This window comes from Triturus cristatus, chromosome 7, assembly GCF_964204655.1.
Source record: "Triturus cristatus chromosome 7, aTriCri1.1, whole genome shotgun sequence".
In the NCBI taxonomy this organism is placed as follows: Eukaryota; Metazoa; Chordata; class Amphibia; order Caudata; family Salamandridae; genus Triturus; species Triturus cristatus.
The window spans coordinates 1,425,072,043-1,425,097,506 of NC_140590.1; the positions used below are offsets into that span (position 1 = coordinate 1,425,072,043).

At 43.6% G+C, this 25,464-nt stretch overlaps 1 protein-coding gene across 3 annotated transcripts in view; it reads left to right on the plus strand.

Annotated features, from left to right (window-relative positions):
- Positions 1-25,464, plus strand: part of RIPOR3 (RIPOR family member 3) — a 456,892-nt gene that overhangs the window by 230,175 nt on the left and 201,253 nt on the right. For all 3 annotated transcript variants that reach the window (XM_085619148.1, XM_085619147.1, XM_085619149.1), the window contains 2 exons: positions 18,361-18,510; positions 24,152-24,215. In XM_085619148.1, the coding sequence (XP_085475274.1) occupies positions 18,361-18,510; positions 24,152-24,215 (214 nt within the window). The remainder of the gene's footprint in view (positions 1-18,360; positions 18,511-24,151; positions 24,216-25,464) is intronic.

Sequence of the window (25,464 nt, forward strand, 5' to 3'; positions counted from 1 at the left end):
TATATATATAAATAAAAAAGTGCAGGTGTCGAAACTTTTTCTAAGGAGCCTCTGCCGAGTTTCACCATGGATGCTGACTCCCTGCCTGTCCACTGCACCAGCTGCCTGTCCCCTCTACCCAGGTTGTACTATCTGCTGTAACTGCACTGTACCTATTTTATCTGTTTACATTCTCACCTTTGGCCTGTCATCTTTCTCCTTCCATTTCTGATGCTCCCTCTCTTCCTTCTACCCATGCTGTCTTTCCTCACCCCTTCTATTCATGCTCTGTTCCCCTCCTTGTACATTTATCCACGCTCTTTCCCTTCTTTAGTTTGGCCCTGGACAGCTCTCTCTCTACTTTACACCTGCTCTTTTTTTGGGTCGAAGCTGTCTGGTTGCAAAGACATATTGGGGACATGCTGAAAGCTTCCCTATGAATGCATTTCCCCCATTGCTCTTTATTGGCTTATTGTTTTGTAACTCACATTTGCTTGCTTTCTATTTGCTGGCTTGATTTGTTTTAGGCTGCACAGACTTTCTTTCTCCCTCTTTGTTACCACTTTTCTAAGTGGCTCCTTGCAATATTCCATAAATGCTCACTTTCTGGGAACTCTTTTTACTTTTTCGTGGGGCACTCCAGGAGAATATATGTGTTCTCAGTTCAAGCTAGTTCAAGAAGCAGTAAACATGCTGTATTTCTTTGAAAAAGGTTTCCAGCCTCCTATCTTTCTGCCTAATTGATTGTACTTATCTCTTCCACTACCAGTTCATCAATTTTGCATGCCCGCGAGGACAATGTTCTGTCTACAAGCTAGTTTATTGTGGTCAGTGCTCTTTAGTAATAGCATAACTTAAGCAACCCTCTTTTCACATCCATGTAATTGGCGCTGGAAGTCGTAAAGTAGGGGGTGCTGTAGCGTCACCAAATAACCATGCTGGACTTCAGAAGTGAATCAGGAATAAACAGGCCTTTAAATTTTGATTTTATCTTGTCACAATGCCCTGCATTCAAAGACAGAGGTCAAATGTTAGGCTCGGTCTCACAAGGCAGACTAGGGTTTACTGCGGTATCACAAGGTAGACTAGGGTTTACTTTTCTTTCTATGACTGCAAAGTGAGAAGATTTATGTGGCAAGCTTGCTGGGTACTGGGGAGTTGATAGGATGTTATTTGTGTCTAACACACAACAAACTTTTATGGCCAGTAAATGAATTGTACAAATATTTCAGAATATATCATAATTAGGAAACCACAAATGAAGCAATTTCTTTTGTAATTCTGAAGTGTGGAGCAAACAAATTTTTAATACGATCAAAACAAATCCATACAAACATGAATCTGATTTGCACACATTATCATTTGTGCGCTTCATAGTTTTATCAGTCCGTGCAAATGTAATGGTAATTCATGTTATTGCTGCTGTGAACCTCCACTTTACTTTATGACACTCCATTCCACAACACTACACTCTGCGAAACTCTATGTCACTCCACTATGTGACACCATGCAACTCCACTATACACCACTAAAGTCTACACCACTTCACTCTAATGATGCTCTACTCCACTCTGTGCAATTCAAAGCCACTTTAGTGAACTTTGCACCATTCAACTCTATGCCACTTTACTCTACGACACTCTGCTGTGCTCTGTGACTCTCTACTCCACTTTATGACACGACACTAAACGACATTCCATTCTGCGACACTCTACTTCACTCTACGCCACTCCACTTTACGCCACTTAACTCTACTCTACTACATTCTACTGTATGCCACTCCACAACACTCTACTTCACTCTATGCCACTCCACCCTATATTATTCTAATCCACTTCTCACCACTCCACTCTGTGCTAAATCACTATGCGCACTGTACCCCATTCTATTCCAGTCTACACCACTCCACTCTGCAATAATCAACTCTAAACCACTCCACACTACGCCGCTTCACTCTGTGGCTCTACTCCACTTTAAGCCACTCCCTGCCACTCGACCCTTTGACACTTTATGCCACTCCGCTCTACATCACTCCACTCTAGGCACTCTACGTCACTCTACTCTATGCCACTAACACTCCATGACACTCTACTCCAATGTACACCACTCCACTTTAAGACACTCCATTTCACTCCACTCTAAGCTACTCCACTCTACGCCACTCTACGCCACTCCACTCTATGCTACTCCACTCTACGCCACTCTATGCCACTCTACGCCACTCCACTCTATGCCACTCCACTCTACACCACTCCAATCTGTGACACCTTACTCTATTCTGCGTCACTCTACGCCACTCCATTTTATGACACTCTACTCCCCTCTAAAACACTCTATGTCACTCCACTCTACAAAACCCCACTCTATGCACTCCACTCTACAACCCTACTCCACTCTATGCCACTCTGTGCCACTCCACTCTTCAACACTCTACTCCACTCCCCTCTATGACACTCTCCTCCACTCCACTTTACACCACTCCACTCTACTCCACTTTATGCCACTCCACTGTACAAGACTCTACTCCACTCTGTGACACTCCATTCTACTCCACTCTACAACACTCTCCGACACTATATGACACTTCACTTTATAACGCTCTGTGCACTCCACTCTACAACATTTTACTGTCTCCCCTCTACGCCACTCCACTCTGTCACTCTATGCCACTCCATTTTATGCCACTCTACTCAATGCCACTCCATTCTATTCCACTGCACTCAATGAATCTCTTCTCCACGGTATGCCACTCCGTTCTACGACACTCCATTCCACTCCACTCTATGCCACTCTACTCTATGACACTCTGCCACTTCACTCTGTGCCACTCCACTCTACAACAATCTACTCCACTCTATGACATGCTACGCCACTCCACTCTACGCCACTCCACTCTATGCCACTCTACTCCACCCTATGTCACTTCACTCCACGTCACTCTCTACGCCACTCTCCTTAACACCACTAACTTTTGCCATGCAGAAAAGCAGTGACGCTGGTAAATAACATGGCTAACATACATTGGCAAAGCCAATAGCTCTTGCATAGGCGAGACCTATTGGCTTTGCCAATGCTTGTTCTATTGAGCTGTCCCATTTTCCCTGAGGATCCCAATCTGACAAAATTGGATCCGGATAAAGACCAATAGTACCAAGCCCTAAAATACCACTTCACCATATCCAATACATCCACAGCACCAGTTTGAGCTTTTGCAATGTTGCAATCTTTTTTTCTGGATGTTTACCCCTTTTTCCATTTTGGGGTTTTTGAATTTTAATTCCTGTAGAAATGTTTGGGTCTTATCCACATAAAAACACTGAATGAGCCAACATCAAATTGCACATGCACATAGAGTCCATTGACTTTTGTGGGCTTTGAATACTTGTAAATCTGTTCAGCAAAAACAATTAAAAAACTTGGGGGCATATTCTCAAGAACGTGTGATAACCATTGCAAATTTTGCTTAACGCAACTCTCCACATAGCAGTCAATCGCAGGAAAACAACTCCGTGTTAACGTGGTATTCTCAACACAGCGGTACCGTGCGATAGTCCCACGATAACGTGTCAAATGACCGTGTTAAAATTACCGCGACGCCGAAAAACGCGAAACACGAACGTGAAAATAGTAGTGATGAGGCCAATCGCGATACAAAAATCAGCGATAACCAACGCTAGGCCTGCAATTCCCACCCGTCGTGCGGGAAAATGCACCATAAAAGCAGAGTAAAAAAATAGAGAAATTACAATGTACGAGCACAACCCCACATCCGTGACGTGGAACAAATGACCATTTTCCCGCATCAAATAGGCATCTCCTCACAGTCACAATGTACATTGACATGCAATCTGCATGTAAACTGCGCCAATGGTGAAAAATGCATGGAACACCCTGTGAAACCGCATCTCCCCTTCACATTGCAGAGGGACAAGAGGGCCTGCACACAGACGTGTCATGACCATGATCAATCAATTATGAAAGCGTGGACGAATGTAGGGGCAGTGACTCCCACTTACGTACATGTTGCCCATGTTGTGGGACTTGAGTCACAGGGGGCATCCCTGCATCATGGTGGTACATATCTGACCCCAAAAGGAGCCCTGTTGTCACCTGTAGGTCACAAATGGCAGCCAAAATGGAATGATTTTGGACACATGTGAAACGCTGAAGAGTGGGATTCCCTACTAACTGTGACACACAGAACTGGCAGTTCGAATACGTGACACCCTAAACTGCCTCTCTGCACAGAGGTGACACACCCACCATCCATGAACAAATCATAAAATTGTTAGCACTACATGTTGCACTCACACTTGTCTGAGTGATGTGCCTGTACAGATGAGTGACATGCGCTCAGGGAATGTGTTTTTGGAATGCATTGATTTGCACATGCTGCGCCTGTGCTCATTTTGTACTGTCCCATCATTGCTAAGGGCTGTCACAATGTGACGTGCTCATGTGAAGAAATTGTCAATAATGATGTTCCTACGGGCTATTCCTGCTGCGGCTGCAGTGGGGTGTGGTCCACCTGCCTCGTCTTCATCCTCATTGTTCGGTGCATCTGGCACTTGTATCCATGGGGCATTACTGCGTACACATATGTTGTGCAACACACAACATGCAACAATTATATTGCACATGATGTCTGGGCTGTGCAGGAGCCTTCCACCTGTGACGTCCAGGCACCTGAAACGTGACTTCAACACGCCAAATGTGCGTTTCACAATGCCCCTGGTGCGTTTGTGAGCCGCATTGTACTGCCTCTGTGCCTGTGTGTTCGGGGCTCAGAGGGTTGTCATCATCCAAGCGCAGAGTGCATATCCTTTGTCACCTGTGACAGTGCAGAGAGCCATGAGTCAATAGTTGGTTCTGCATGATGTGTTGGCAGGCTCACTGATTCATTGGTGTGTGATAAGTGTGACTGTGTGATTCCTGTATAACATGTACTACTTGTTGCAAAGGAGTGGCATCAATTGGTATTACGTAGCCTCATTGCTGCTCCTCCCTCCCCCCGAGCCTATTCACTAGTGTGAGCAGCGCGGTTGCATCACTTGCACCCCTATAGCACACCATTGTCATACCTGTCTGCGCATGTCCACAAGCCTGACAATGACACAGTGATGTTGTCCACTTGTGTGTAGACCTATGGTAAGGACAGGGCGGACACAGATGTAGAGTCCATGCCTGGCTGAACTCGCCATGCGGTTGAGGATAGAACTTTGGCTTATGCTGCGGAAATAGCGACACACACAACAGTTGCCATGTCTGATCCCTGATCCCGAGCGGGTGTGCGCATCCTCATGTACCCCTCGGCCGAGCCCGCACTCCGGGAGCGTGCTACATAGCAACATTGAATATTGCGTGACTGGTGGCGCCGACACTACACCAGAGACACACGCAATAGTTACATCCTTGGCCAGGCCTAAACTCAAACACGCCCAGAGCCATGTGTTGAATGACCACACCCCTATGCCGTACTGCCATACGCCGGTCCACTCCCTAATGCTCACAGGGGGGACCGACACAGCTATGTGTCCCAGGTCAACCCCACTGCCTGAGGTGACAGGGTTGCGCCCGCTGTACACAGCACAATGTATGGCCCGGGGCCCTCATGCATACATAAGTACCAAACGGACAGACTGAGATAAATTGTGGAACTGGCCACAGACACGTGCGCATGGGCACCTTTTATTGCCAGGGTCATGCGTCCAGTGACGCCTGTGCTGGATGGATGGGTGTTGGGTAGTGTAAGCCACCCCTCAGGGGTTGGTTGGTGCTGGCAACAACTACAACAGTGATCAGACAATCAAAAGTTCAAAGTACAAACAGCAAGGGTCGGTGACTTGAGCTGCACAGAGTTAATGGCCCCGGATGCACTGCGGCCGGCACAGGCACACCACCACGGGACGGTGACTTGCGATGCACTGAGGTAAGGCCACAAGAGCTGAGCGGGTCCTCGGTGATGTCCAAGGAGAATGTCGCGGAGTGTTACGGGGGACCGTGGAATGTGTCCATCCAGGGCATGATGCAGAGGGCAGAAGCAAGCAGAAACAGCCAATATGGAGGAGTTGAATGCTACAGTCTCCTTTTTCCCATGTCAGTATCAGCTTTATGATGATGAAGACAACCCCCAGGCCCTAGATCCAGACGCCACCAAAGTTCAACCAGAGAGTGTCCATGACTCCCGTGGCACACAGTCAGTGGCACCAGAGCTGGAAGGGGATGCAGTCTGCGATGAGGCCTGTACAATGATATAAACTCTGCCATAAATAAATCAAGGTTCAGTTCCAAATGTGTGACCTACAGGACCGCAGTGTGGGCCGGAGGCAGCGGTCAGCATAGGCCCACAGCCGTGTGTTGTTGGCTTGCGATGCACAGAGTTAGTGGCACTAGAGCAGTTGTTGGTAGTGTTTTGATCACCTCCGTAACGAGGATCCTTTTTTCCTCAGGACTGAACCACGTCTTCCTCTTACTCCTCTCCTTGCGTACAATAATATGAACTCTGCCATACATGAATCAAGACTCAGTTCCAAATGTGTGACCTACTCGACCACAGTGTAGGCCAAGGGCAGTAGTCAGCAAGGGACCACAGACAGGTGTCGTTCGGATGCTGTGCACAGAGTTGGTGGCACCACATCGAACGGAGTACAGTGTTATAAACTCTGCCATAAAGTGTGTACTCTGCCATTGCATAATCAAGACTCAGTTCCAAATGTGTGACCTATTTGACCGCAGTGTAGGCTGGAGGCAGCGGTCAGTGCGGGTCAACCGCTGTGCAGCCAGCTCCTCCTGGATCTCACACGGTGTTGAAATGGCATGTGGAGAAGATTTCGGGTTGACGGAGGTGGAGGCACCAGAGCTGAGCGGGTGTGCACCATGCAACGATGCCGTGTCCTGTCTGGTACGGACTGTATTTGATTGGTGTCAGGCCTGCTGGACCGCAGTGTAGGGCGAAGACAGAAGTCAGCAAGGGCCCACAGACACGTGTGGTCGGAATGCTATGCACAGAGTTGGTGGCACCACATCGAAGGGAGTATAGTGACATAAACTCAGCCATAAAATATGTACTTTGCCATTGCATAATCAAGACTCAGTTCCAAATGTGTGACCTACTTGTCAGCTGTGTATGCCGGTGGAGTATGTCAACAAGAAAGGAGTACTGCAGGCCTTGCTCACGGAGGCCGTGATGGTCTGAGGAGGCTGCCAAGGTCGCGGGCCTCTGGCTTGGAGCTTGCACCGGCACATGGTGGACCCTCTTGGAGACACGCCGGTGTCTGCAGATGAGCAGTGAGGCCTGGATGTTCAGGGGCGTGCAAGACGAGGTCTGGGGACCAGCGGCCTGGGCTGCAGCAGGCGCACAGGATCACAGGCAACACCGCTCATGGCGTCGGCCTCGTGGCTGGGGGAGAGGCACTGCCCTGGCAGACACGTTGGCCATTCTTGGAAGAGAACCACGCCCAGGGCTACGTGCTTTTTATTCACACCCCTACACTAGCCTGGCATACGCCGGGCCAGCCCACTCCGCACACGCTTACAGGGGGGACGTAACAAGCTACATTTCCGAGATCTTCCCCACTGGCTGGGCTAACATGGTTGCGTCCACTGTCCACAACACTACCAACACCAGCAGTATATGTCGACATGGCTATGTCTGTGGTCTGCATACTGCAGTCTGTTCAGCACGTCCACGCCACACTTGGCATTGTGTGCATTCTCATACATGGGTCACTTGCCTCCTTCGCACATGCCTGGTTCCCACCTCTCCCCACATTCTGCTATTGTGTGGCTGAGGTGCCATGCCGTTGAAGGCTCATGTACATGGCTAGCCCAGGTTATCGCAGTACGTTGTGCTGTCATGTATGGTGGGTGGGCATGTTGTTTGGCATGTTGTATGTGAGTTTGTAATCTGTGCATTCCCAGAGTTGTGAGTTGCATGATTGTGGAGTTGAGGTGTGTGGTGTGTTCATTTGGTACTTACCAACGAGCACTGCATTTCCGTAGGTGCCATCCTGGAAGTGCCGGTTGATGATGGACTGTCGGAAGATGTATGAATCATGCACACTGCCTGGGTAGTTGGCACCGACATTGGTGAAGAGTCCCCGGTGGTCCACTATTGCCTGCACATTGATGGAATGTGTGTGCTTTCTGTTGCGGTAATTTCGTTTAGTGTCAGCAGGGGGCACAAGTAGGACATGTGTGCAGTCAATTGCCCCCAACACGTGAGGGAATCCAGCTATGGCGTAGAAGCCTTGCTTGGTTTCCAGCTGTTCTTGTGCAGTGTGGGGGAAGTATAGGTACTGGGGTACCAAGCTGATGATGGAATCCAAGACAGGTGTGAGGAACTTGGATAGGGCTGGCTGTGAGACTCCTCCGACTCTGGTTGGAATGTCCCAGAGCCCAACAGGTGCAGCACAGCCAGCAGCTTTGTATAAGGTGGGATGTTGGTTGTCCACTGTGTTGGTACCATCAGCCTGTGGTCAATGATGTTGAGGATGCGGAGGATGGTTGTCCTTTTGAGTCTGTAGTGGGCAATGACATTCTCTAGTGTTAAGTCTGTGAGGCAGGTCAGTTTCTAGAAGGTCCGCTGTCTTTATCTGCGCTGCCTCTGTGGTGGTCCGGGGGGTGGGGTGGGTGTCCGGGGGGGGTGGCGGGCCTGGGGGTGGTTGCGATGGGTGTTGTGGCCCTGTTGGGGCTCCGAGCTGCATGATGAGTAGCTCCATGGCATCTGTTGTCCTTCAGGTGCGGCTGTGGGCTGGGCTCCATTTTCTGGTGCAGGTTGTCGTCCGACTTTGCACCAGGTCAGAGCAGGTGTTAATTTCCTGCTGCCAACGCGCCTTATCGCCTGTTTTGTGGTCTTATCGCCGATCTGGCTGGTCATTGAGAATGTTGCGGTGTGGTGTTGTCGCTGCTTTTTGCTCGGGAACGCCTACTCTGCATCTCATTAGCGATAGTTGCCGGGCTCATCTGTGGCGATGTTTTTTGCAGCTGCTATCGCAGGTAAACTGGTGATATCGGGTGTTTGCACCAGCTTGTGAATGGGGCAATAAATTTATCACGACTTTGGCTGCAATAAATTGCCGATAACTCGGCGATACATCCTTGAGAATATGCCCCTTAGGATTCTGAAAACAACTTCAAAGAATTTATGGTGGCTTTACGAACACTGACAGGAAAATCTGCTCCTGACCCTCTGGTATATGTTATCGGTTGGTATTAGCCCTCTCCTGTGCTGAAACTTCCTCTTCTCTCAAGCATTCATAAGAAAAACATTGGGCCCCTGAACTTATCTTTTTTCAAAGTAAGCACTGGGTGTTACACAAGCCCCTTTCGTTGAAGCAATGCCCATCGTCCTCTGCTTGGACACAGGGTCTGCTTTAGCGCTGGTGGCGCCCGGTGTTACAATCTTTTTTGGCTCCCCCCATAAGACCTCCTTCTCAGATTTCCTCTCTGTCACCCTGCAGAAGGGCCCCTCATCTCTCCATAGCCCCACTCTCAAATGCATTACACTTGTTTTAAAGCGATGGTTAAGGCTGGCTTTACTAATCCACTCAGCTATCCACATAAAATCCAGATCTGTTCTTTGCAGCAGGCATATTAACCCTCTGCGCTATTTTATAGCGAATCAAAACTGCCATCTCTCTCTCTAGCAGGAATATTAACCCCAAGAGTTATCATGACAGTTTTATTATAGGAACCCTGCAGCAGGTGCTTTTAAATCCTAGGTTACTGCTAAATAGAGCGCCCCCCTGATGTCAGTGCCCCCCTGCAGGTCAGCGCCCAGTGCGACCGCACCGGTCTCACTGCCCTAAAGCTGGCCCTGCTTGGACACCTTAACCTTCTGCTTATGTCCGGTCTGTATAGAACAGTAAATATGCCCGGGCACCAAAGTGGTCCCATTAGTGAGTCAGATAGCTAACAAAAGTGTCCACATCTGCCAATCGGGCAGTTTTAAAGTTGTACAGAGACACGGTATAGGTGTTCTGCAATCATGGGTGACTGCAAGCTTTTGAACTTTCTGCAGGCAGTGATTGTGGGAATAGTAGAGAAATCAACAATAAAATCCAGTCAACCAGGCCATAAAACAGGCCTAAAAACAGTTTTAAAAAAACAACAAAAAAACGACCCACACGCTGCTCTATCAGCCCAGCCCTTCTTCCCTGCCATATTGCCCTCCCTGTAGGCCAGTCCAACCCTGTGTTTGTGTAAGTGGCTAAAAGCCTGGGGAGTGCAAAGCAGCTGCTTTTGTTGGCCTTGTTTTCAGGGATAGCTGCACGGACGCTAAGGGTCAGATGAAGCAATAAAAAAGAATATTATAAAAAAATAATGAAATTGTCTTTTAATTAATTGAGGCATCCCGAGTGCTAGAAGAGGAGCTCGGCTGAGCAATACTAGCTGCGTCATACATTACTTGACGTGTTGGAGGTCACGCGGGGCAGACATGATTATTGTGTTCTGTCTTCGGCTCTCAGGCCTGTCTTATTAACAGCAAATGTTGGCAAAACAGGCTGAACTCCCCTTCCAAGCAAACGGATTCAGAGAACACAGAATTCTGCTGTCATTTACTCTTTGATCGCTTAAATCTGTCCTGGGGATGGCACATGTGTTTTTACGTTTTAACAAAAATGTATTGTATAAAAATAACTTTTAAATAGTAGAATTCGTTTGAAAAGTAAAGGTCAAATGTGAAAACCGACATTATTTTTTAACAATGTGGAAGGGTCATGGCCGACAAGCAATGTCTCCACGACAAGCTGGAAACGTTCTTTTCCGAAAGTCTCAGTAATCGTGCCATTGTTTGGTTCAAATTTGTGCTGGTAAATGTTTCAGCCCACGCAACGCGCATATGGAGTTTTTTATAACCCTTTTTGTACAAAAACGCTAATCCTTAAAATATGCGTATTTGGAAATATTCATACCATCAATTCAATGTGCTAATGATGATTAGCAAATCCGAGGAGGCCTCATAATGCAATCCATTGCCCTGGGAACAAAATCATGCCTTTTGAGTTAAGAAATAAATTAGAAAAGGTCATCGACGATGAAAGAAAAACAAGCATTTGCAATGCAATAGGTCTCGCATTTATGAGAGTCTGAGCTATTGGCATGGTAAATGGCAATGCCTTTTACTAATGTGTTGTTTTTAAAACAGATAAATAAAAGGCATTGTCATTTACAATGCCAATAGCTCAGACTCTGCAACAGAAGGCAGGATAAGGCTACTTGAGAAAATAGTGCTCAAGGGCTGTAATTAAAGCCTACTGAGCAACAACACATGTGACAGGGGGCATCCACTCGCAGCTGCATGAATCGTGGGTGGGTGTGCAGGGGGGGGTCGCACGGGGAGGGGGTCGCACGGGGAGTAACAAAATTAAACTTACCTTTACCTCTGGTCCCGCGTCGCATCTCCTCTCTCCTCTCCACACAGGAAGCAGGCAGCCTCCCTCCCCTCCCCAAAGCCAATCCCAGCGCTATAATGGCAGCGTTGTGATTGGTTGGGACGCCGACCCCACAGGCGTCTATGGGGAGGCCATTTTCTCTATGTAGGCTGCAGCCCACATAGAGAAAATGCAGAGACTGCATGACTGGTTTGGTCAGCCCTTGGGCCGACCAAACAGTCAGCACCCACAACAGTGGGCAAGCCACTCCTCCCCTGCCTAGAGCAGGACCGCCCACCCACCTGAAAAACCCCCCAACCAAACCCTGCCTTCTACTTTCTCGCAGTGCGAGAAGCAGAAACATAAAATGGTATTCATAATACCATTTTAGGTGTCTGCTTCTCGCCCTGCGAGAAAGCAGTGGGGCGACGCTCCTCCACCCACGTGAAGGAGCCGCCCCTGGGGTAATCGCCATGGGAGGTTACAAATTGAGACAAGGAGGTACTAAGGAGGGACTACTAAGCCTTTTGACAATTGAACAGCCACAGTTTACAGTGGACAATGACACAAGCCAACGAAAAATGTGGGCGGAGTGTGGGCAGAGCTTCAAGTCCCTACCTCAATACAGCATGCCTCACAGAGCAGCGCATGCGCTGCCCAGGCTCAACCTAACAAGCAAGGACAAGGCTGGAGAAGAGTTTGTGTGTGCTCCAATGTGCCTGCAATGGGACTGACTGTTTCCCTTCCTTCAGCATGCAAACAAACCAGGGATTCGCTGAAAGTCTTTGCCTTTGTCCTGTTCTGGTTATGTGCGACAGGATACTCATAACTTGTATAAGTGGCATATTAGAGGCCCCTAATCCTAAAAGAAGGGGGACCGTGCCAGTAAGACGACTCACTGAGTCAACTGTGCACTGCTTACATGCCCTGTCAACTTCAGCCAGGTAAAAAGGTGTTTGCTGCTCCAGGAATGTTACATTTTTCCTCTGGAGCGCTGTTCCTCCTTTAATATAAAAAGGCAATTTTCCTGGCCTTTTATTGCAATGTCGAGCAATCTCCAAGAGGCACCCAAAGTTACTTTATGGAAGCAAGGGCCCTACATACAAGACAGAAGTTTGATAAGTTTGAACCCTGTTGAAGACAATAAGCCTTCCATGGTAAATCCTGTACTGTTAAACTGTCAATCAAACCTGTTCACCGACAGTGCTTGGAAGGTACAAAAATATGGTATGAAGCACTAAATAAAACAAGTTTTCATGCATGTGTATACCACAAATCACAAATCCAAGAAACCCTTTCTTATTGAAGTTTCCTCCTTGAGAAAGGAGTGAGTCCATGTTTTGCCTCAACTGCCCTTCTATACCTTTCCTTCCATTCCCAGAGATCTTTGCCCTTTCACAAATAGCCCCACTTTACCACTTCATGCTGAATCCTTCTACTTGTAAAGTGAACAGTTTAAAAGATGTGGGCGTGTGTTGCTTGGAAGACTAACAGGGCCCAGTCAGACAGAAGGCTGTCTTGGGTTGCTTGCCTGGGTTTCCCAATCAGAGAGAACCTATCTTGGCAGTTTGGACTGGATTGTTCCTATTGGAGAAGGACCAAGACGGATTCACATATATCTAGGTCTAATCTGAGGTGGCCGGACGTGGAAAAATAGAGCGATAGGTTGGAATGCTACCCGAGCAATTGCCAGTGATTAAACTTTTAACAAGAATTCCTCCTATCACCTTTTGTGTGTTTGATGTAATGCCTTAAGTGACCAATGGTATGACCAGGCGTGGATCCCTTGCTCATCGTGCCACTGAAACAAATCTATCCCCAAATGAATCGGTCTTGGGTTGCTTGTATTCTGGTTCACAGAGGACCTGGTTTGGCATTTCACTCGACTGGCATATATCTATTGCAGCAGGACCAAGACTTATTTGCATATGGCTGGGTCTAATCTGAGGTGGCATTATGGGTCAAAAGAGCGAAAGGTTGGAATGCTACCAACGCGATTGCCACTGGTTAGACTTATTGCAAGCATTCCGTCCATCACCTTTTGCATGTTTTGTTGCTTGGAAGAGAAACAGCTCTCAGCGGGTCCCTCACTCTCAGACACAGTGGTTCTCCATCCAGCCATAGAGACACAAGTGCTTTGTGGTGCAATGGGCTGATAAAACTGGAGGCTGCAATATCATGCCCATGTGGCTGTTGATTTATTGCTACTTAACGTGACAGAAATGTTTCTGCTATCTGAACATTTCTCTGACATTGATTTCCATTTCAGTCAAATCACTATCCCTGGAACTAAACATCAACAGTGGTTCATCGTTAGCAGTGAGATCCAGGATTGGAACATAATCTGAATTGCTCTCTTACACTTTGGAGGTGCACATAACTGCAAATTTCCTTGTATTCCAGCTTTAAGTTTTGATCGACAAATTCGTGGAGGTGGGCACAAAAGATAAAGCAGAAAATCCCCAGATTTCCAAGAAAGGGGCTAGCTTTAGAGGTACTGATATAAAGTTGCCCCCTATTACCCTCTACCCACCAACCCCAGAGTTTGTTGCAAAAGGGGAGGGGGGAGTAATTTCATTGTTTCTAGGCAGTCCCCTAAGTTTGAAACTATTTGGGATGACTTTGATATCAAAGATAACTCAATTGTTCTTTCCTCTGCTGCTGGCCTCGGCCCACTGGACATGGGGCATGTCAAGACCCTAGGAGCCTGTGAAGGACATTCATGATCTCCAAGGACATAAATTGCATTTCATATCAATATAGTATCCCAGTGGGGTTGCACACACACAGTGGGGCTACTGTTGGCCAATGGTGCCAAGCCCTTAACCCCTTAGTTTAAGTGAATTGGGCATAAACTCCGAGCACCCAGTACAGACTTAAAAACCTTCTAAGACAGATGGCTTCTCTATTGATAACCTAAGATCAGGACATCGTTTGCAACCAATAGTACTCTTCTCCTGGCCACTAGTCTTACTCTGCTACAACCCAACTCTCAGAGAGCAGGGGAGGAATCAAATGCTCACCCACAGTAGAAACCTCTGTCAGGCTGGACTAACAGGACAGGGAAATTGCTGATACTTCTCTAGCCCTATCACTAGCTGCTGGCTAGCATACATTAGATCTGGGTCCTTTCCAAAAAGTAAGGATTGCTTTAGGTTGGTGAAAACTTCCAGACACCATTGAAATGCAGTCCCAAATGAAGCCTTTCTAAATGATTAGAGAATCCTACAGACCTCTGGAAGCAGATGCTTGCTACTAGCATTCACTCACTTGCCATAGTCAGGGCATCCCATGTCACCTGTGGGCCCTTACAAAAGCAAAATCTTCTAACATCATACTAGGGCTTTGGGTAGCCAACAGATTGAATCCCTGTGATATTGTCCCAGGTTACTGACCTCTTTCCATCAGCTCTGGAGCTAATTTCAATGATATTACATGGAGGATATTCATCCAAGGCAGAATACTCTTAAGTGCCTTTCTCAGTTGCTGCCATCCTATGATAGTCTATAGGTAGGCTGTCCGGCTTTAGGTTCAAATCTATAATAACTGATAAAACACAGCTGAAAGAGAAATAGCCCTCACCAGTGAAAACATATAAACACTGAAAAAACACCTGCAGAACCATAAACTAAATGCCATTAAAAGAAATAAAGAGAGCGAAAGAGTCATTTTTTTCTTCCTGACTGGGCCAATACAATGTAACTTTATTATACAAGCAAGAAGTAAAAAAGACTGGGCTAACATTATTCTGCTTGAGTTTTGTTGCTTAGGGATGCCACTAAGATATGGTTTCTTCTTCCTTTTTTCAGTTTTGTGGTCTTTGGTCTAAAGATACAGCAGGTTAGAAGCATGTTTTAGGTCTTGTTTAATTATTTTATAAACTGTAGAGAATCAGGAAATATCAAAATCATATTTGCTATTTTGGCTGCGTTTGATTCTTTCACTGATAGGTAAAATGGCTGGGATTCTTTGCTAATATGTGTCATCACATTTACCCACAGAGAATGGGTAAAACCCCTTGATACATTAGCCCCCAGTTTCTAGTGAGTCAGTATTGATAGTAGGTGAATTGCCAACACATCAGGCTTTAAACATTCAATGCAAGGTATAGTGACAAGTATAGGTGAAAAGAGTGCTATCACCAAGCATCTGGGATAGTGGTGAAAACATGACACCAGACTTTTGGAAAACATGGAACGCATTGTCACTTGGAATGCTCTGCAAAAGGGTTTTTTCCAAGTTCAACAAAGATTGGAGTGATATTGTTTGTATTTGCAGTGATTCAGCTACGTATATGAAAAGGTTGTGTGATGACCTGTCAAAATCGATAACTGAGCTGAAGTTCTTCCCTGCAAGAGATCCTTGCCCTTGTTAGATGGTATGCTAAAAGCATCGTTGCAATCTTCAGAGGTAATGAAGAATGCTATTGATATCTTAGTCCATTCTGGTGCACTGTTTTCTTATGCACAGGAACTAAAATGCAAATATTTCTCATTTTGCGCTTTGTGTGGCATCAAAGAAAGAGTCATCCCATCTGTGTCACTTAGATGTTGGTTCTCAGTCCAAGAGGCTATGAATGCTATATTATCCATGTGGCAACCGTTTACAGAAGTTTTGCTGAGGGATGATGCCAAAGGCAAGAAATGTGAGGATCTTTGGTCGCATATTGATAGTGATGTGAAAAAAGTACACTCTACTGAATTGTTACAGTAAAATATAACTGCTGTAGTGGACATAATAAAAAAAAACTAGAGTCTGAAACACCATTGTCTGCCAAGTGTTCAGCATAATTGGTGTACATGTGAAACATCTCCTTAAGAGTAGGCTGGGCGACACCTTTAGTGACTTTGGCACTACAACATGTTCGATGTTAAAGTGCTTGCCACTTGGTAAGCAAAGCAATGTTGAATAACAATTCGGGAACTTTTATTTTACAATGCATGGAAAATGGCTTGCAATGATGCATAGAAATGTCTCTTCACCAACCATGGCATTTGAAGTCCATGAAACCTCACTGGGATACTCTGTACAAGCTCTAGATCCCTTCCGTACAGGGGAATTTCCTCTATAGTTTCAAAAGTGCTGCTTCATTTTTGACAGCTTCAATAACTCTGAGGGCATAAGCACCCAGTTCAACGCAAATGTTGCAGAACCAGCCCAGAGAATTGCTATCTTTAAGTGCACCAGTATTGGCATGGAAAGCTACGTCAATGGTCAGAATTAACAAATTGTGTACTGTCTGTTTTGGCGTTGCCCGTCTCAAGTGCCAATGTTGAGAGGGCCTTTCACAGAAAAAAAGTTTACATAGGAAGGAAAGAGTGAGCATACATGACCAAAGACTTATTGAAGAAGTATAAGTTAAATTTGGAAAAATGTATTTGTACCTCATATACACTAAACGTACATTGTCTATATACCATGCGCTATCAGTGCATAAAGCAAGCAATAAGAAAAACAAAACATTCCATAAACACCGGAAAACTCTGTTTCTGTTGCTTTTAATGGTGCGAAAATCTGTAACCACTGATAACCACTGTTTTTTAAGGTATTGAAATCCCTTGATAACACTGAAAAACCCCCACCAGAATTGACCAAAAATAGAAACTGAAAATTGGAAAGCCTATCTATAGTCATTATCCCTTACACTTTTTATAATTGGAAATGTGTTTATATATTTAGGTATTAGCTTTAAGGCAGCCTCGGAACGCTGGAGCTCAGGAAGACAGTGGGCACCTCTGGGATGCTTGCTGCCCCTGGCATCAAGCTCAATACTGTTGTGCACCCTCCATACAATAGCCAAAATACCACAGGTCCCAAGGCCAACCAATAGCACCATGAATTTATCATGCTCAACTCCACACCCCCAGCACTCACTACCCTAGGTCTCCCTAGCCGCGCAGATACCTAGTAAATACAGATAATGGATGCATTTCCTAAATTATGACTCAACACCCACTGAGTACCATCCATAATCCACACACAAATACTGGAAGCGACCACTCAGGACCGCTCAAGTAGCATTGACCTTTGCAAGCAAATGTCATAAACAAATATGTGTACATTTGCTGTGTTCAAGATCAATCATATGGAGTGAATGAGCCTCCAAGACATGTACGTTACATATACCCCCCACTCAAGATTACAAACATATTTTACATGGCACCACTTAAATAATACACCACAATCACATCAACCTCAGATAATACACCGCAATCAATCACATCAGCCTCAGATCCCATCCCATATATCTGAGTGTTGGGTGGCTACATACTTGGCTTGACAACCCAGTGTGATGCATGAAGGCAGTTCAAGACAGCATAAAGATGTAAGTAGCCATATAAATGTCAGCAAAGTACACTAACAGTTAAAACCAAAGTCAGATGTTTGTAATACAAATACTAATAACATGACATAGCTGCTGGAAGTCAAGAGGTAACTGGTGCTCAATGCTTTTTAAACTATAATCATTCACAGAGATAAATGTCACCACAGGCAGGTTAAATTAGACTGGGAACAACAGCAAGCAATGCTTTGGAACATTTGTTAATGGATTTCCATAGAGTAGTTGCAACCTACATTTTTCAACTGTGTTTTGTGAATTAACTGATTCTCCTCCTAAAATCAGGTCTTGCTATTCGATATTCCTTTTCCTTTACTAAGCTCTGACGGTGCATGTGGGAGAATCACCTAGCAGGATCACAATGAACTAATGAACACATTTTTTCATATACTTTTATAGTAATGTATACCTTGATAAAAGAAAATGTTTAATTCTACAAAGGAAGGATGTGGGCAAAGGATCGACATAGTACAAAGTGGTAATGTGCGATCATATGTTTTGATCAAAGGTTTTGATACAAATGTGTGCATTATTCTAAGGAGTGAAGGGTGGACAACCTCACCATATTTTTTAAGACGGATGTTCAATATTTCATAGTACACCAATAACACTATATTTAGCGATATTTAAAGAATAAAAAGATGTGTTACTTCATGTGTATTGCAGATAGAAGAACTGTTCGAGGCTTACTGCATCCAGTGGAGGCTGCGTGATGGGGCATGTAACATGAAACATGCCTTTTCGCTGTCGCCATCGACGAAAGCATCAAGAGAAAGCCTGGTCGAACTTTACAAGAATTTCCAGGAGTGCACTGAGGTACTGTGTTTACCTTTATGAAACACGGGAGATGATCAAACACAGCAGCCCTATCATTATTACGCCCTCTATAATATAAAAATAACACACAAAACTAGGCTAAAATTATTTTCTTTCTATTTGACATTGTATGTCATGAAAGAGGTATGTTTACACCAACATATTCTTGCGTTTGACTGGATCTTACTATTGATTAAAATGTTACATATCTATATTCCATTAGCAAGGAAATTCCTTTGAAATGTGTATGGAACTGGCTCTAGTATTGCATAGCAGAACATCAAAGCATGATTTGGCTGAGTACACTGAGGTATATTCCGCAATCCTCAAGGGACTATGTGGGATAGGAGGAAGTCACTTTTGCAGATGTTTGTCTCTTCCTACTATCAATTATCATACACGCTTTTTAATCCTACCTCATTTTTGGAGGCGCCTCTGTCATCATGAGTCTCAAATAATCTTATGTCATACAAATTTTACTGGAAATAAGGCTAAATTCCAAATTCTGCATAAGAGGTTGTGACTAATTTACTATGAAAGAACTCTCACAAAATGAGCTCCAGATTTATGGATTGCAGTAGCTCTCATGGTCATTGTTGCTTGTCATGTTTGAGTCCCCTGACAAAAAATATTTTTTACTAAGCATTTGTTGTAATAGCTCAGACGCTGCAGTATGCTGGGTCACTTTAAGAAACTACCCCCCAGCCATCATTGATTGGACATAGCTTAGCAGATAGATGTCCAGAAACAGCTACTGGAAGAAAGTTAGGCTCCATCCTCAAATGTTTAATATATACACATTCATTTTGCTATGTACATAAGGTTTCCTCCTATTTTGTAAGTTAACTTGGAATAGGCACACTTATGTTGATATGTTTTCTATTCAGATCACTCATTGACATTTTAGAAATATTTCTGACTCATAAACTAAAGATAAAAATAAAACAAATACAACGTCAAAACTGACCACAAATGTTTAAAATGTGTATCAGCAAGTGAATATAAGGCTAGACACCTGAAGATAGGATACAGTAATTCCCTATCTTGAGCTGCACATTATACTAGCCAGAGCAATGGCAGTAGTAAAGGGGTCTGCAAAATTCTTACAACAAAGTAGCTACCCTAAACTCAAAAACTGACATGGGGTCAGCGAGACTCAAACCAGTAAGAAAGGGAAAGGCTGAATGAATGCCTGATATGAAAGGCTCATATAGGGAAACAAAGCGTGGTGGATACCTACCAGGATTCCTCATGGCGGCTACAAGACTATCCAGCCCATTCGTAGTTTGAACATCTGCCCCAATATTAAAGGAATTTTCCAGTGTTCTGCTAAGGTCCTAAAAACGGAAGATTACATCATCAAGGAATCCTTTTCATCTAATTACAGATGGGTTATTGCCCTCTGGAGTATTACAAGGCCTAATTGGTGCCTCTAAAAATTCTTACAAGAGACCTTTTCATGGTTGTAATTCAAATCCATCTCTTATCTGAGCATTTGTTTAAAAACAAAACTTATCAACATCGCATCCCATTTGTTTTTAAATGGTTTTGGAAGTAATAAGAGGCATTTATAAGTAAAGATTTTCATGATAGTATTGACATTTCCGTATATTATTTCCACATTCCCACTTTTGGCCATAAACACATTTATAACTGCACGGAAGTATCATGTCATGTTTTCATTAATGCATCATAATTTATACATAGAGTTGCATACATGTAAGTGCATATATCTGCTCACAGATATCTGGACACGCGCACTCACATGCATTTTAGATTTTATGCACAAAGTTGCAGACCATTACATTATTGAAGATATTACACAGAGCAATATCTGCTGTACTCAGAGAATAGAAGTGGGTGCCATTGTAGTGGTTCCAACATGCTCACAAAATAACAAAATTCCCCTCTCAACCAAGGGGAATAGGGTCTCTAGAGACAAAAAGGAAAAAACTCCTAGAGATACCACTGAAACATGTCGACGAGCACCGTAGACGCATAGCTCTCCTCACATTATTAAAACGAAGTAAGGGCTGTGAATTTATTCAACATTTAATGATGAGAAAGAGCCATAAAACCAAAATAGATGTGATAAATATATATGACCATTCTTCCGTATGATGATTAATTTTTGCATCTTTATACTAATAAATATATCTGTATGGATATGTTTGTTTTATTACAAATTAATAAATTATACATTTTTGTATATTTTTCTATTTTTTTTTTATTTTGTACAGTAGATGTCTTAGAACCCAGGAGTGATTTTGATTCTTTGTGGTTCAAACATGATGGCATTGCCCAAGCAGGGCAGCAGCCTTACATAAAACCTCATTAGGGCAGCTGCTTAACTGCATGTTGGCTGCTATGTGCAAAATGTAGTGCCAAATGCAAAACTATAGCATCTTGTAAATGTATACCTCATGGAACTGAAACCTGAGCATGCAATACAAACAGAGATTTCTCATGCATGCTATCCTGCCCACAATCTGGGAGGTCCACGAAATACTACTGGAAAATGTGCAAAGCCCTGCTTTTATCTAAACACGGGAAAAACTTAAATGACATGAAACACATATTTAAGAAACACAGGAAATGAAAATTATTTCTTATTATCAGAACACACTCTCAGATAGCTTCAAGGGTCTAATGTCTGCGGGAAACAGCCTTTACCACGAAGGCTTTTCTACGCGTTACGTTTACAACGGTACATTTACCTCGTAAACGTCTTCACAACGTGTATTGCTTCCACGACCGTCTTTACCACGCAAGCAACGTCCTCACGGAACGTCTTCTTCCTCATCTGAAAAAAATGCGTCAGTCCTTTTTTAGTGTCGGCGAAGACGTGAGAAAAAGGCAAAAAAAAGAAAAAAGAGGGCTTGGGGGGGTCTCCCCCCCAAAAAAGAAAAAGCGGGGTAAAGGAAAAATTGAGGTAAAGGCTATACGTAGAAAAAAAAATCCGTTGTAACGCATGCGTGGTAAAGGCATGCGTTGCAACGGAATGCGTAGTATATTCATGTCTGCTGATGAGGTTTGCGCATAACCTGAAAGTTATAAAGTTATGGTGGGGGCACTCAACCTTTCAACTTTCAGAGGTCAAATAAAAAGCCAGTATTAATCGGTAAGAATAATAAAGATGCAACCCTCCGTTATTAAGCTCAACATTAATACTGTCATATTATTACTTTGATATAAAAAGTGTGACCACTGAGTGGATTAAAATATGCGTATTATGTCACAGCACAGGCACTGAGGGTATTAGGAATCAGATCGGACATGTATGCAACATGACAATAAAATTGTGATCCCTGAGGAGATAAGTTCGCACCCTCTGTTAACTTTTGGCAGGTCGAACCTGCTGGACTCAACTAAGGGGAAGAAGGCCCGGTATTTACCAAAACGTTCGGATTTTGATGTAGTAAGCAGCAAAATCTACGCTATTGCCCCAAAAAGTCAAATAGGTGCACTTTTTTCACATTCAACAAATTCCAAACCCTGAAATGGCAGGTTTTATGGGGTGCGATAAATTCCACCTCTCTCTCTAAAGCACTTTTTTTAAAACAAATTAAAATATTTTATTGCCCTTTCAACAAGCATGACAGCATGTACATTATACCAAAAATCAGTACAAGTACAAAACACGCGGCTCCAGACCCAACCGCAACAGTGGTAATATGTTACAGCGTGCCAGGTATTGGATTGAAGTAGCAAAAAGTACATAACAATAACATGATAGGCAATTTACCAACTTGAGTATCGAAACTTCCCCACCCGCTCCCTCCCCCAAGCTTCCATCCAGCAACTGGTCAATACATAAAGGAGAAAGCCCTAGTTCATCGACAGGTCATCCACAATTTAACATAACTTTTATGTCTATTACTACTCTAAAGCACTTGTTATGATATCCAAGGGGATGGTATTTACTGAGTGCAGTCAATAACTCACCCGTCCCCAGCCATTTGTATAAGGCCTTACTGTACTTATGCTGCAGTACATGCAATGTATATATATATATATATTGCATGTGTGGGTGTGTGTCTGTTTTAGGAAGCTCCATTTTGTAAATTCCTCGAAATGCAGGGCAGTCTAAAATGGTGGTGTCTATATAAATATCAGCATCTAATTTTGTATACTTCATGAAATAAGAGTATTAGTCTGGGATCCATACATTATGAAATAGCGAGTCAAGCCTTGCAGTGTGAGTAAATTAAAAGGCAATTGTGGGATTAGGCATGCTATTTGAAATATGACATGTAATATAACTCGTTATATAGCACATAAATATTCATGTTAAAGAAACAAAACTGAGAAGACATCAGTTACCCCCTGAGATCGTATATGATAGTACCATAACATATAACATAACATAAACATAATATACATAACCATCCGATGTAGTGAGTCCCGCTCTCGATCCAGATGTATTCACTGGCGTAGAGACACCAGAGGGAGCCCTTAAAGCTTAGACAATACATATCGCCATGGGTCGATAACATGTACCATTTCCTATGTTGACATTTATAGACTGACTCAGTCATGGCATGCCCAGGGGGGGAGAGGGGAAAGATGGGGGGGGGGGGGGAGGCAGAGTTTTATTACCTGCAATGTTTGATAGCACCTTAGACATTGATGACCTCTTGTTTAGACAGATCGTGTAAAATAGCTGCGGGAGTACAATCATGTGGCTACGATGGAACCATATATATGTATATGTTATGCCTTTTCCCACTGAACCACGATAAGGGAGGGATGAATCTGCCCATAGGGTGACTAACGACACTTAAGTGCTATTACATGACTATGCATGATTACCTGTGAACTATACTCTTGTTTAATAAAACAATAAAAATCTGTTTACATTTTTTTAAAGAAACAAAACTAGTCAATCTTCCCATACACTTTAATTAACAAGCATTGGCAAATGCATTAAGTCGCACCCTTGCGACCTATTGGCTTTGCCAATGGTTTTAGCCACGTTTTACAGCATCCTTGATACCATGTCGCTAATAAATAGGGAAGAAAAAGCCTATGCGGCCAGGCGTGGCATTTTGTAGGCATGCACACCAGGCATGTGCCTGGCTACAAAATGATGCAAGCAATTTTTTCCTTTTTGTTTATCGATCGAAATTAACAAGAAAAAAAGCCAATGGAAATCAATGGGTGGAGTTTGATCAATAGACTTGTCCCCGATACATATTTCACAACCAGACAATTGCACTGTCTAGCAAACAAGTTGCTACTCTTTTTTTGTATTAAGATGTTGATGAGTTTTTCATGAAACTGTGTTAAACTTTGCTAGCAGTTTCAACGTTTGACCCAGTTTGATGCAAAACTTGTCAACATCTTAACAGAAAACAATTAGGTCATACTGGATATGAAAGGAATATGAGTCTGGAACTATATTCTGCACAGCAAAAGCAAAATAACTTGCATTACAAATAGATAACTGGATTACGCCTTTTTGGCGTGGAAGGATACACAGCACTCATTAATTGACGTGCTAAAATAGTACATACTCTTTTGATAAACAGAGCTAGAATTAAGTACGATTGGTTCCAGTTGAAGGGATATCTAAGCAAACAAGATGCCTAAATATGGAACTGCTCAATTAAACTGTAAATCATGTTTTTCCATTTTCCAGGATATGTGCCTGATCGAGGGGGCGCTGGAAATGCATTTGGGGGAATTCCACATAAAGATGAAAGGTAACCAAAATTATAAAGCCAACTTGATTTCCAACCATAATGTTTTATAGATTTGTTTTGTGTGGTATATTAACACGTATTTCACATATTTTCTTTTCAAGATAGCATGTTAATTGTTCTGCTATTTTTCCAATTATGGAAAAGACTTATGAAGCTTTCTTTCTCTGCTGCGCTGTTTCATATTAAATTGTACAATTTCAGCTGGATTTTATGGTGTAGAAAATTCCACGTGTTGATTCTTCTCCACTTAAGTACATGCAGAAAGGACTGGAAAATGTTCTGTTACCATCAGACTCTAAATTAAGCGGTACATGGTGCAGACTGCTGTTGCACTCTGGTCACATTTATCCACTGTAACATCCTTCAAAAGTTGAACCTTTCTTATTGAAAATGGACCATGTATCACCCTCTGCTGCCAAGAATGTTGTTATCGCCATGGGAACACTTGTGGGTTTTTCTAACTCTGGGGTTAGAGGTTTTGTAAGGCCCTTTAGTTCAGCTTGGAACCCGTTTTCTTTCTGGCAATTGTCAACCCTCTAGGCCAAAGATCTGATGCTGTCCCTTCCCTTTGTTGCTGTGTCCTCCTGTTCTTCTTGGTGAACACACACTTCTCCTCAAAATCAACTCTCTTTAACTCACATATCAGTTAGTAGACTCACACATTCAAGTTTCACTTCACCTCATTTCCTCTTTGCAGTTCAGTGTATCCTGTGCAAAGTCTTTAGTTATATTTCTGTTTTATTAATATATATTTTTCTTTTAACTGCCCTGGGATGGTGGAATAACATGTGTGAGGATCCGATGACATGTATGCTGGGGATGAAGTAACATATCACACCATCATAAAACACAAGCAAAATCAAATAGCATACATCATTTTATAACAAAAACAATGAAGATAAAATTACATCACACCAACAAAAGGCATCTGAGTTTAGATGAGGTAACGTGACTCTTCCTTAAGACACCTGCCAAAGGGATGACATTACATCATGTCTATACAATGAACATGCACTTAGGATGAAATAACAATGTCTCACCATCATAGGTCACTTGAACTAGAGTTGGAGAAACTTGTCATACCACCGTTAAGATATATAAGAGTAGCACTCTCTTAAAGTTATAGGGGCATATTATAAAGGGCCTTATCTATAAGCGGAGATAATATTTTTGCCCTATTTACAAGGCGATGCTAACATGCATTAGCGCATGTTAGCAGCCGTTTTCCTGACGCCTCACTCTGCATCTC